This window comes from Phyllostomus discolor, chromosome 7 (assembly GCF_004126475.2).
Source record: "Phyllostomus discolor isolate MPI-MPIP mPhyDis1 chromosome 7, mPhyDis1.pri.v3, whole genome shotgun sequence".
In the NCBI taxonomy this organism is placed as follows: domain Eukaryota; kingdom Metazoa; phylum Chordata; class Mammalia; order Chiroptera; family Phyllostomidae; genus Phyllostomus; species Phyllostomus discolor.
The window spans coordinates 14,929,635-14,942,569 of NC_040909.2; the positions used below are offsets into that span (position 1 = coordinate 14,929,635).

Genomic DNA, 12,935 nt, shown 5'->3' on the forward strand with positions numbered 1-12,935 from the left:
GCAAGTAGGCACCGTGTCTGTTAAGGATAGGATAACGTCTTCTCTGGTAAGCACCTTAAAAGATAAAACTTTTACAGTTAAGAGACCTTGCCCAAAGAATGTTGGTTGAGCCCTGGCTGGTGTAGCACAGTGGATTGAGCATGGGCTGTGAACGGAACCGTCGCCAGTTCGATTCCCAGTTGGGGCGCATGCCTGGGTTGGGCCAGGTCCCTAGTGCATGGTGCACAAGAGGCAACCACATATTGGTAGTTCTCCCCCCTCATTCTCCTCCTCTTCCACTCTCTCTAAAAATGAATAAATAAAATCTTAAAACAACAACAACAGAAAAGTGACTTAAAAAAAAGATTGGTTGAACAAAGGGGACAGACTTGACACATGCACAGTCTGCTGAAGGAAAGGCACAAGTACGCCGACACACAAACACAACACTGAAGTGTCTCAAGTGTGCAGTGTGTTGTTGGCAATCACTTAACCAGACTTGTGGAATCAAAGCTTCCTAGAGGAAATTAAATGAGACTGAAAGAATAAGGTAGGGTTCTCACATGTGGTGAGGAGAAAGGAAGACTATTCCAGAAAAAAGTGACAGCATGTGTAAAGAGTCAGAGTTGGGAGACTCGGCTGCACTGGAAGAAGCAGTGAATAGTGGGAGCCTAGCGTCTGGGCGGTGGGACATGGTGAGAGATGGGCAGGAAAGGCGAGGACCGCTGGCCTTTACAGTTTGTCCTTCAGTGTCAGAGCAGGACGAAGACCCTGAGGGGTTTTTTCTGACATCTTATGAAAATTCCAAATATAGAGAAAAGTTGAAGTTTCACAGTTAATATTTACACTCAAACCGAGATCATTCCATTAATATTTAACTACATTTTCATTATCACATGTCCCACTATGCAACCTTTTTTTTTTTTAAAGAATGCATTTCACAGTAAATTGCAGATATCGGTGTATTTTCCTCTAAATACTTCAGCGTGCATATTATTAACTAGAATCCCCTGAAGGGTCTTCAGAAGGAGAGGGGCCCAATGAGATTGTTTCAGGCAGATCACTCAGCTTCAGGAAGGGGAATGGATTGGAGTGTGGTGTGAATGTGGTGCATGCTCACTTTTGAGTGGCATGTTTATATCTGAGGAGAAGAGAACTGGGAGGGGGCCACGGGTTAAGTGCCTAAAGACATAAAAAGAGAAAATAACAGCCTAACAAATAATGTGAGTAGAAGATATGTATAACCCTGCAGCAAGACTGTATCTTTGCAAATACCTCAGATCAAGATTCCTGGGAATAGTAGGGGACACATGAGATTTTGTTTATAGAATATGACTTCATTGGCCTTTGTAGGCCTTTTATGAAATAGGTCTATTTTCAGAGGTCCATATTTGCCATCAAGACAAATCATGTCAGAGTTCATTTAGGTGTAGAAAAAGTGACAGTTGCAGAAAATGGTTATTATAACGGAGCTTAAGACTTACAAAAAGAAAAAAAATAAGCACAAAACCCATTACCCAGAGAGACACACATTTCTGGGAGTGGGAGGGGCATGGAGACCTTCAGGTTGGGCCAGGAGGCTTCAGACCCTGCAAAGACTTATGAAATGAAGAAATAGGTGCTTAATATATATATAAAATATGAATGTTTAATTTTCAACCAACTATAACTCTCAAATGTTATTAAAGGCGAAGATGGGAGAAGACTAGTTGCTAGAAATTTGGTCCCCCAAAAGATTTTGTCTCAATAAGCACAGTGCTTCTTTAAGTAGCTTGAGAATCTTTGCTGTGCCAAGCACTGTTAGGTAGTAGAATATTCTAGGGAATAAGATATTCTTCTGTTTTCACCCCTTTTCTCATTTTCTCTGAGGAGAAAGGGAAATGGCCCTTTTGAGAAGGTTGACTTGCATTCTGTGGGGAGGTTGGATTATGGCCCTGCTCCCACAATTCTTGTGGTTGTGGCCTGGCTTCAGTTTCTTCATCTACAAGTAGAGAGAATTTCATTGGAGTTCCTTATGGTCTGTGTATATTTATGAAAAGTTCTTTATTTTCAATGTGAGTACTCCTGATTTTTGCTCTAAGTGAGAAATTTCAAAATCGCAGGGTGGGGGAAAAAATCTCACACCACCATATTCAACACATTACATATACTTGACAGAATGTTTTTTTTCAGATTTAATGTTGTAACGTTTATCTTACAGTGGATCTGGGAGGTGCTGAATGTTAACAGGCACAACTGTCTTCATCTAAAATTTCAGGAGAGAGATTACCAGTATAGAAAAACAAACTGCATTCTCAGTTCTTAGAGGTAGAATCTAAGAACATAAAGGATAGGATAGGAACATAACCCCTATCACTCAGAGGCAGCCCACAGAGGAAAATGCATTAAATCATTTTCCTTTTTCTTCTGAATAGCAGTGATCCCCTGAAAGCAGAAATACTCTTTTCTTTTGTGAGTCATACTACAGAAATAATAGACAGTATTGTTTTGATGGCTTTTAAAGATAGCAGCAGTGTCATACATTGGAAAACATATGCTTTGGAGTTAAATTCATATGAATTCAGATCTCAGCCTACTTATGAGACTTTGGATAAGATGCTCAACTTTAACAGTTTTAAGCCCCAATATCCTTATCTGCCGAGTGGGAAATAATCATTATCCCTCCTTAGAGTTGTGGTCGTGTTAGAATTACTGTGAGGTGAATGCATGCAGTAGGCACTCAGCAAATGTTTGTGGCCACCACTGCTCCTACAGAGCTGGAAGTGGAAGGTACTGATGATTCTGTTTGACTAGGCCACGGGGAAAGGGAGGTGAATTCGGCCTCTTGTTTGTGGAAACACTTCCACAGATTTGAAATTTCATCCTTTTTAGATAAAGTATTTTATTGATAGTGCTGTTACAGTTGTCCCAATTTTCCCTCTTTACTCCCCCTCTTTCCTCAGGCAATCCCCCTCCACCTTTGTTCATGCCCACGGGCCATGCATGTGAGTTCTTTAGCTACTCCATTTCCTGTGCTGTACTTTACATCCCATGGTTATTCAGTGACTACCAAGTTATATGTCTTAATCTCCTCACCTCTTTACCCATTCTTCCAAACCCCCTCCCATTTGGTAACCATCAAAATGCTCTCTGTAGCCATGATTCTGTCTCTGTCCTTGTTTGCTTAGTTTGTTTTTTAGATTCAGTTGTTAATAGGTATGTGTTTATTGCCATTTTATTCATAGTTTTTATTTTTTCTTAATAAGTTCTTTTAACATTTCATGTAATAATGGTTTGGTGATGGTGAACACCTTTAGATTTTTCTTATCTGGGAAGTTCTTTATCTGCCCTTCAACTGTAAATGATACCTTTCTGGGTAGAACAGTCTAGGCTATAGGTCTCTGCTTTTCATGACTTTGGGTATTTCTTACCAATCCCTTCTAGCCTGCAAAGTTTCTTTTGAGAAATTGGCTGACAGCCTTATGGGAATTCCCCTGTAGGTAACTAACTGCTTTTCTCTTGCTGGTTCTAAGATTCTCTCTTGATCTTTAACCTTTGCATTTTAATTATGATGTGACTTGGTATAGACTTATTTATGTTCATTTTGTTTGGAACTGTCTGTGCTTCCTGGTCTTACATGTCTATTTCCTTCACCAAATCAGGGAAGTTTTTTTAAAATTATTTTTTAAAACAGATTTCCAACTTCTTGCTTTTTCTCTTCTCCTTCTGGCACCCCTATGAGGTGAATGGTGGTTTGCTTGAAATTGTCCCAGAGGCTTCTTAAATAGCCTCGCTTCTTTTCTTTTCTTTTCTTTTCTTTTCTTTTCTTTTCTTTTCTTTTCTTTTCTTTTCTTTTCCTTCTTGTTCTGCTAGGGTTTTTTGTTTGTTTGTTTGTTTCCTTATGTACCATTATCATTGATTTGATTCTCGACTTCATTCCACTGTACTCTTGATTGCTTGTAAATTGTTCATTTCTATGCCTGGCTCTGTTGAAGCACTCAGTTCCTTGAGCATCCTTATAACCAATGTTTTGAACTCTGCATCTGATAGATTACTTATCTCCATTTTGTTTAGTTGTTTTTCTGGAGTTTTGATCTGTTCTTTCATTTGGGCCACGTTTCTTTGTCTCCTCATTTTGGCAGCCTCCCTATGTTTGTTTCTATGTTTTAGGTAGAGCTGCTACGACTCCCTGTCTTGGTAGCGTGGCCTGTAGGTTCCAGTATACAGCCTTCCCAATTACCCAGATTGGGTACTTGAGGTGCGCCCTCTGTGGGCTGAGCACACCCTCCTCTTCTAGTTGAGACTTGATTGCTGTTGTCAGGTCTGTGGGAGGGATTCACCTAGTCCGATCAGCTGTAAGGACTGGCTGTGGCCACTGACCACCAGCCTCCACCTTTTGTGGAGCATCAGCTGTGCTGGGGCAGGGTGGTGGTGCTCCAGCGTGGTTTGCAGCTGTCCATGGGCGCTCAGGCTCTGGGGTTTCCCAGCTAGTGCAGGTCAGGGTCAGGCACCACCTGTATTCCACCTAGGGCCACCAGCATGAGCTACAAAGCAATCTGCAGGTGGCTGCTACTTGTGCTGGGCTTGGAGGTTCCCAGGTATAGCCAAACTCATCCAAAGATGGCTGCAGCTAGTGCTGATCCTGGGGCCCCTTAGCCCGAGGTATGGGGGTGGGGACAGGCCTGTAAGTTGGGTGGAACAGAGCCTCAGTTACATGCCAGGGCGGGGCAAACAGTGTAAGCCAGGTTGATGGAGTCTCAGATATGGCTCCAGCCTGGCAGTTCTGTGGCTCTTGGGGGTAGGAAGGTTCAAAAAATGCACAATGTCTTTTTCCTGCCTTTCTGTCTGGGAGACAGCTGTCCCCTTAGCTGTCACCCTGATACCAGACACTTCAGTTCCTCCCCATATGCCACTGGTGCCTTTCAGGCTGCCACCCTGGTGTTGCTGGAGCTCAGAGGGAGTGAGTCTGAGTAAGTTCAGCATGGACCCTTTAAGAGGAACTGCCAAGGAGTCCAGTAGTTTTTTTTGTTTTGTTTTGTTTTTTTATTGATTCTGATCCTGCTGGTTTTTACAGCCAGAAGTTATAGGGGCTTCTTTTCTGGTACTGGTACCCAGGACTAGGGGGTCTGGTGTGAAACTGGGACCTGTTACTCCCGAGAATGCCTTTTCAAAATTTTATCCACCACACTTGGGTGTGGGACCCACCTGTTTGGTGTCTCCACGTCTCTGCCGCTCCACGTCCCCTTCCCTCCTGAACTGATGTGGTTTCTTTAGTTCTGTAGTTGTCAGATCTCCATTCAATTCAATCTCTGACAATTCTGAGTGATCTTTGGTCTGTAATTTAGTTGTCATTTTGATGTGGTTTTGTGAGGAGGCGGACTGTATTTACCTGTGCCTCCATCTCGACTGGAAGTCCCGGTCTTTTTTCTTAGGCTTTGTATTTCAAACCCATCAATACACAAAGTTTTAAAATACTCCCAAAGTGGGTAAGGGGACAAAATTTGTATTCTTCATTCAGGGATTTGTGACTCTCATGTTCATAATACTTTTGCACATTTTTTGTTAAGATAAGGTTGTTAGTGACTGCTCATAGGAAGCTTGGGAACACGCATTTCGCTCTGAAAGGAGCAGTCGGTCGGCACCTGGGTCACAGGCCCTCTCTGGGCACTGGGTCTGCAGCAGTCAACACAACACAGAAATGCCTTTTCCTCTGGAGCCATTCAGGGAGGGAGTGACTAAATAAAATTCATATTCTGATAGTAAGTTCAATGGAAAAAAAAAACAAAACAAGAAGGGATAGGTTTGCTGGGAGGTTGTGATTTTAAATGAGGTGATTAGGGACAGCCTGCCTGAGGAAGACATAGCTGGGGGAAGGGGGGAAGAAGGTTAGGTGGCATATACTGTAGATTTCTAAAGAGGGCATGTTCTACATGGAGGGAACAGTGGATATGAAGGCCTTGAAGTTGGAGACTTACAGTAATAATTATATAAGTGAGTGTGTTGGGGAAAGGTGGCAAGATAATGACATTGCTTTTGTGCATGTTGAAAGTTGAGGTATTTATGGGACATCCAAGTAGAGATGACCAGCAAGCAGTTCAGGAGAGGCTGAGGCTCGAAGGAAGTCCGTGGGTCCCTGGAATGTAGGAGCTATCAAGGTCACGTGTGGAGATTCTGCTGGAGTTCCATGCGGAGTGGGAAGAGTAGGGGACTGAAGAGGGAGCCGGGGGGAACACGAGCATTGGGTGGGGATGCAAGAGCTGCCTGAGGGAAGGCTTGGGGTCAGCCCCTGAGCAGTAGGAGAACAGGAGAGAGCAGTGTTGCTATGGAAGCTGTAACGGGAGAGTCTTCTCTGACTTCTGCCTTGCTCATTTTCGCCACCTCCCAACCTTTGAGTACAGCTGCCCCACCCCATGGCTAACTCCTTAGCGCAGGCCTACTTCATTTCTTGCTGGGACTCCAATAATAGTCTATTATCTAGTCTGCTTACTCCTAAACTTAGCCCTTTCAGTCCGTCTTGCACACTTTGCCCTAGCGGTTTTTCTGTAACACTGACACACTGCCAGCGGCTTTCCACCGTCTTCAGGATGAGGTCTGACTAACCGTCTCAGCCCGGCGTAGCGTGCCCTTCATGATCTGACATGGCATTTGTTCTCACTTTTTGGCTCATTTTCCCTTTACATTCTAAATTTCATGCATTCAGATTATTTGTCCATTCTAAAAGGACTTCTTTGCCTCCAGGCCTCAGTATGCGCTTTCCTTGCTTCCCAGAATGACGAACTCTGCATAGCTCATTAACACTACAAGATTTGGCTGACGTGATACCTTCTCTTCAAAGCCCTTTCTGAGCTCCAAGCAAAGCCAGAATTTTCCCTTAGGCCTGGGTTCCTAGTTTGTCACTTACTTCTAGTGTAGTGCTGATGATAGTATCTTGAAATTGTCTTCTGTTTGTTTTCCCTTTCCAATTAACGAGCTCCCAGAGGACAGCAACTTTGACATACCGGTATTTGTATTCCTAGTGCTTGGCTCTGTGTAGTAAATGTCTAAGGCACTTGTTTTCAGAGTGGTCCCAGGCCAGCAGCATCAGCAACCCTGGGAAGTGGTTAGAAATACAGATTCTCGGGCCCTGCCCCAGGCCTACCGAATCAGAAACTCAGGAGGTAAGGCCCAGCAATGTGTGTTTCAACAAGGCCCCCAAGTGATGCATTTTTTGAGAATCATTACTCCAGTGAAATGAAGGATGGAAAACATTCACTGGGAGGAATAACCTCTGACCTTGTGAAATGAAGGATGGAAAACATTGACTGGGAGGAATAACCTCTGGCCTTTGAGCATCTCGTATTCAGCCCTAGAAAAAGGAAACACCTATGCTCTGGCAGTGGCTGGGAAAGCTTAAAATGGTGAGCATGCGTGGCTAGGACTGACAGTGTTTTTGATGTCATGAATTTGGGCTCAGAATCTGTTCTGAGCCTATTAAACCTTTAAAATTGGGATTTGCTTAAACCAAAAGGAAGATGCAAAGTTGTTATTTTAAAGAACCACTCATAATGTCATCATCAGAGATTACCAAATTATCAGTGGTTATTTCTAGCTGATGTTAAGGTTTTTATTATTTTATGCTTAGGATTATCTACAAGTATGTATATTTTTTATTCAGAAAACTTTTTATTTGAATCATTTGAAATATTGAAAGTAAGTTGAAATACACTGGTCTGAATGTTTTTTGCCCCTAAAGTATATATTTACTCTCTTTTTTGTGTGTGTGTATTGAAGTACATTAGTTTCAGATGTACAACATGGTGATTCAACATTTATGTACGTCATGAAGTGATCACCATAATAAGTATAGTGACGATCTGTCACTGTACTAAGTTATTGCAATGTTATTGACCATATTCCGTATGCTGTACATTACGCCCTCAGAACTTATTTTATAACTGGAAGCTTGTATCTCTTAATCTCCTTCCCTTTTTTTGTCCACCCCTAATTACCCTTCATCTGAATTTTTTTACTCTTTTTAAGGTATCTTTTCATTTTCTAACATCTAAAGTGAGAAGTAAGGTAAATTTTGTGTCATATTAAATGAAGTTTTATGTGTTCACCACCTATGTTTATGGATCTGTATGTGCTTTAGAAAATTCTTGCTGAACATAAGCCTCTGTCATAAGTCTGGGGACTGCGTTTTTGCTTACGATACATAACATTGTTTCTGTGGGGTGGTCACTGTCCATCTGGGTCATTTTACCTTAGAGGACTTCTTTCAGGGAAGTAGTCAGCCAGAAAAGAAATCTCGGTTCTTTTTTTTCTAGTTCTAGAACAGGCTCAGATACTTGCAAGTTCATAAACTTTATTTTTTAGAGCAGGTTTAGGTTCACAGCAAAATTGAGTGGGAAGTAGAGAGTCTCTGAATATTCCCTATCTCCACAGCTGCAGAACCTCCCCTGCTATCAGCACCCCACCGGTGGCACGTTTATTTCAGTTATTACAGTGGACGAACCGACATGAACATGTTGTCACCTGGAGTCCACGAGGGTTCGTTCTTGGTGCTGCACATCATATGGGTTTCACAAATGCGTAAGGACGGGAGTCTAGCACTGTCGTATACAGAATGGTTTCCTTGCCATTGGAGTCCTCTACCCTGCTTATTCTGACTCTCTTTAAAGGTTTTTGTAGGTCTCCTTACACAGTGATGGAAGTTATTTTTATATCTCATGTTCATGCCTAGTGAGGTGACTAGATAGAAATTCTTTAAATTCTTTTTGTATGTAGTTCTTGAGCAATTACAAAACCAAAACAAATGATAAACTAAATGCCATAAGAACTACACAGCTGATAAAATTCACATTAGCACGCAATATAACAAATGATGTTTTACTGAATTAAATGCTATTTAGGTTTAATAGTAGATGTAAGTACTTATGCATTTTGTTTTTCACTGGTTAAACTCTATTTCTGCTTTAAGCATGATGGAGTATCATGACAGTCCTTGTCATTATCATACATATCACTGTTTCCAACAGAATCTGTTCTTTTGATGGATCATTTTAATAATACACAGCAAAAATCATACTGAAAAATACATACTCATTTAATGACAAGTTCTTTATTGCCTATTTAAGGCTACACTTATTGCTATGAAGTGTTGGAAAATCGTTCATAAAAAGAACCAGCCTGGCCAGTGCAGTTCAATATAGACCTGACTGCTCTGTGATACCTTTTTTGAGTTTTGCGTGCTTGTTCTGTCTGCATCGCTTGGCCTCAGCCCGGCACCAGTGGGACTATAAACACCAGTGCGGAGGTGGGTACTGCAGGCTTCAATATAAAGATTCAGAAGACCGAAGACGTATATAATTTCTTCAAAGCTTAACATGAAATGAAAACAATTTTTAAATTCTCAGAGAACTCATGAATCTCCAGGAGTAAGTCCTTAGATTTAAGAAATGACTATTAACATAGTATTGCTAATAATGAAATAAGTTTATGAAACAGTACCATGTAGTATTAAATACATTCATAGTATTAAAAAATCCTCGCCAAAACATTGAATAGCTAGCCTAGTTTTAACCTTTTTACACTTGTGCAAAGTTTAAATCACACGATTTTTGCTGTTAATATTTTTAAAGTCTGCATTTTATTTTTGTCTATTCTGCATTCCCTGTACCCTTTTTCTTACCCACTTTCCTACCCCCAGCCGCCACCCCTCTCCCTTGCTACACACTTCTCGCGGCTCCGTGGTTTCGGTGAGGCTGCCGTCGCGGTTCCCTGCCCCGGTTGGCTCTGACGTGCCACCCACCACCATGAGTAGCCACTTAAGAGTGTTCACTGCAGCTTCTTCAGACTGAAAGCTGAAAAAGAGTCTTTTGTTCCTTGTAGATTAAAACTGTGATGCCAAAAGAGTTGAGCTTCCTGAAAAATACCCACAAAGGAAGCCATTTGTGACAGGATAGAACAGGAGACTTAACAAGAGGAAGAGGCCCGAGGAGAGAAAATCCTGGAGGTGAAGTCTGCATCTTCAGCTCTACGGTTCCCTGGTTACTGCCGTCCGGTTACCCTCCTGGTTGAAACTAGTTCTAGTTAGGTCTTTCACTTGGCGCTAGGAAGCCTCCGTGTGTGTGTGTTCCATATCACCATTTAAAAGATTTGTCTTTTTTTACAGGTGAAGATGGAGCTGGGAAAACAAGCTTAATAAGAAAAATTCAGGGAATAGAGGAGTACAAAAAAGGAAGAGGATTGGAATATTTGTATTTAAATGTTCACGATGAAGACAGGGACGGTGAGTGTTGTCTGTTTGTAACCTGAGTTTTTTCCTGAAGTCCTCCCACGGTGCACTGCTGCTCCTCCTAGTCTTTGGGTCATTTTCTCCTGGGAGTCCTGCCCTGTCATGCCAGTCAGTAAATGGTCGTGCTAGGCATCCTTTTAGTGGTTTGGATTGGGGTTCATGTAGTGATATTTTTAAACACCTTAAGGTGTTTTGCTGTGTAGACTTCAGCTTTCTTGCTGAATGTCAGTTTTTGAAGAGTATCGATTTTTCAGTTCATTTTCCCCTCAGTGAAATAATAATAGTATCCCATGATTGTTTGCTGACTCCCTTTTACCTTTTATCTTCTCACTTTTTTGACATAAAAACCATCTCCCCAGCTTTTCTTACGTGATCAGCCATTTTCTCTTCTACAGATCACTTGCTTTCTCATTTATATGTAATATCTTGAGTGTGCATGGTTCTGTCTGCTGACGGTAAAGAAGGACACCAACGTGTTCTTCAGGCTGTGGTCTGGGACTGAGAAGCATGAAGTAGAGGATGCTGGTGTCCCGTGTGGGCCGTTGAGTCATTTTCCTGAATGTGGGTTGGGCCTTTATTCAGTTGGTAGATGTGACATAAATAGTTGAACCTTGTCGAAAGAGGTATCTCCTGTGGAGATGGCCCAAAATACCAAGTGGTGCTGTTCTTTGAATGAGAAATAACTTAATTCTGTTGCCTTGGTAACTTTCCTCTGTCTGTTGTAGATCAAACAAGATGCAATGTGTGGATTTTAGATGGAGATTTGTATCACAAAGGCCTCCTTAAGTTCTCACTGGATGCCATCTCTCTGAAGGACACTCTAGTTATGCTGGTTGTTGATATGTCAAAGCCTTGGACTGCTTTGGATTCTTTACAGAAGTGGGCAAGTGTCGTTAGAGAACATATTGACAAACTGAAAATTCCTCCCGAAGAAATGAAAGAAATGGAACAAAAGTGTGAGTAGTCTAGAAATACTAATAGAGATTTCCAATACAAATTTCCTAGCTGGCTATCATAATGGTTAGGAATTTTTGACTTTGAACAAGGTTTAATGAGGGGAACATCATGTGAGTACTGTTTTTGAAATTAAATTTAAATGATGTGCTATGTTTTAATATGGTTTTAAATTGGAAACGTGTACATAATGGCAGACTCTGTCATGGGGGTGCCTTTACTCCTTTGCCAAAAGGCCATATGTGTTCATTTTGAAGAGTTGTTTTTCAAGATAAAAAAACATGAATCTCTCTTCAGCTGCTCATTTTCAGCAGTTCCATGTCTTGATAAGCAGATCAATCTTATCAACTTTGTCAAAATGAAACATGTCCAAAAAGATGGTAACAACATAAATATAACGACGTTAAGCTGGTTTTATGATTCACAAAGTATATAATGTATTTCGTACATGCCCATGTAAGTTGGACATTTTCATGGAAATTATGAAAATGACATGGGTCATTTCTAACAGGTTGTAAGCCAGTTGTCACAGTTCTTAATTTCACGGAGAGTGCTTCATTTGCCAATGTTGTACTTTGCTTAAGAAAATATACAGATGGAATGCTGCTTTTCCTTGTTTTGTTAGCTCATAACTTTTTGAGGAGAAGTGACAGCTTACTGGAATTTATGTGCAAGGAGATAGTAAAAACTTAAGAGAATATATGTACTAAATCATTGACAAAGGTGTCTAACTGCTCTTAATCTATACCTTTCGTTCCCTGTTAGCCATTGCCTCTGGAGTTCCCCCGGCCCCTTTTAAATTTATACAGTAGCAGTGGTCCCGAGACTAGCAGCATCCATAGCAGTACAGCTTGGAGCTGTTCAGAAATACCCATTCTCAGGCCCTGCCCCAGACTACTAAATCAGAAACTCAGGTGCATGCTAAAACTTGAGAACCACTGTTAGATTTCAGCCTCTGATTTGAAGGGTAGCAGCTACCAGAGCTGCTAAGGGTGTATGCATGCCCCTTTGTTCTTGGAGGAACTGTGCTCAGGTTTCATGATTTCCTCTTTCTTGACCCCCTGTAAGTTCAACACATTTTCCTCCTTCATGTCTCTGTATAATATTCCCTCATACTGTTTTAATCCTGTGCTGTGGTTAATGTGTTTTCAGATTTGTTTTGCTTTTAAACACGAAAAGCTGTCTTACACGGAAATCCCCGTGTGTGCACGCAATACTGGTTGTTTCTTTGAGAATTTCTCAGAGGAATTACTGAGTCAAAGTATACATTGTTAAGGCTCTTGATACATTCACTTTAACTACTTTTAAGTGAGGGTTTTGACAGTCTTGCAAATGAGTTCTAAAAAATTATGAGTGTTGGTAATGTCTCTTATTCTCACCAGGGTTACAGAATTAATGTGGCCCAAGATTGCACCTGTGTACCACGGAGACCCAAGCAAAGAGTTTAGAGAAAGGAAACTAATATTTAGAAAGTCATCTAGGACTGTCTTTTAAGTTGTGGAAGTCCCCCCTGCTTTCCCCCACACGTTTTTCTTGTATCCTTTTTCAGTACCCTTTGTGAATTAGAGAAGATAGAGAGACAAAGCTAGGTTACGACTAGCCCAAAGGACTTGCACAGACTAAACCACGCCTGTGTTGAACACCACTCTTTAGAGCCAATCAGTGCCGTACTCTGCCTCCTCACAGTTAACGTGGATCCAGGGTTTCTGCACTGTCCTTGACATAGATTTCAAATATCCTTTTTGTT

At 41.4% G+C, this 12,935-nt stretch overlaps 1 protein-coding gene across 1 annotated transcript in view; it reads left to right on the plus strand.

Annotated features, from left to right (window-relative positions):
- DYNC1LI1 (dynein cytoplasmic 1 light intermediate chain 1) overlaps positions 1-12,935 on the plus strand; it is a 34,452-nt gene that overhangs the window by 10,183 nt on the left and 11,334 nt on the right. Inside the window, exons 3-4 of the mRNA XM_028518176.2 lie at positions 10,112-10,228; positions 10,960-11,190. Of these exons, the coding sequence (XP_028373977.1) occupies positions 10,112-10,228; positions 10,960-11,190 (348 nt within the window). The remainder of the gene's footprint in view (positions 1-10,111; positions 10,229-10,959; positions 11,191-12,935) is intronic.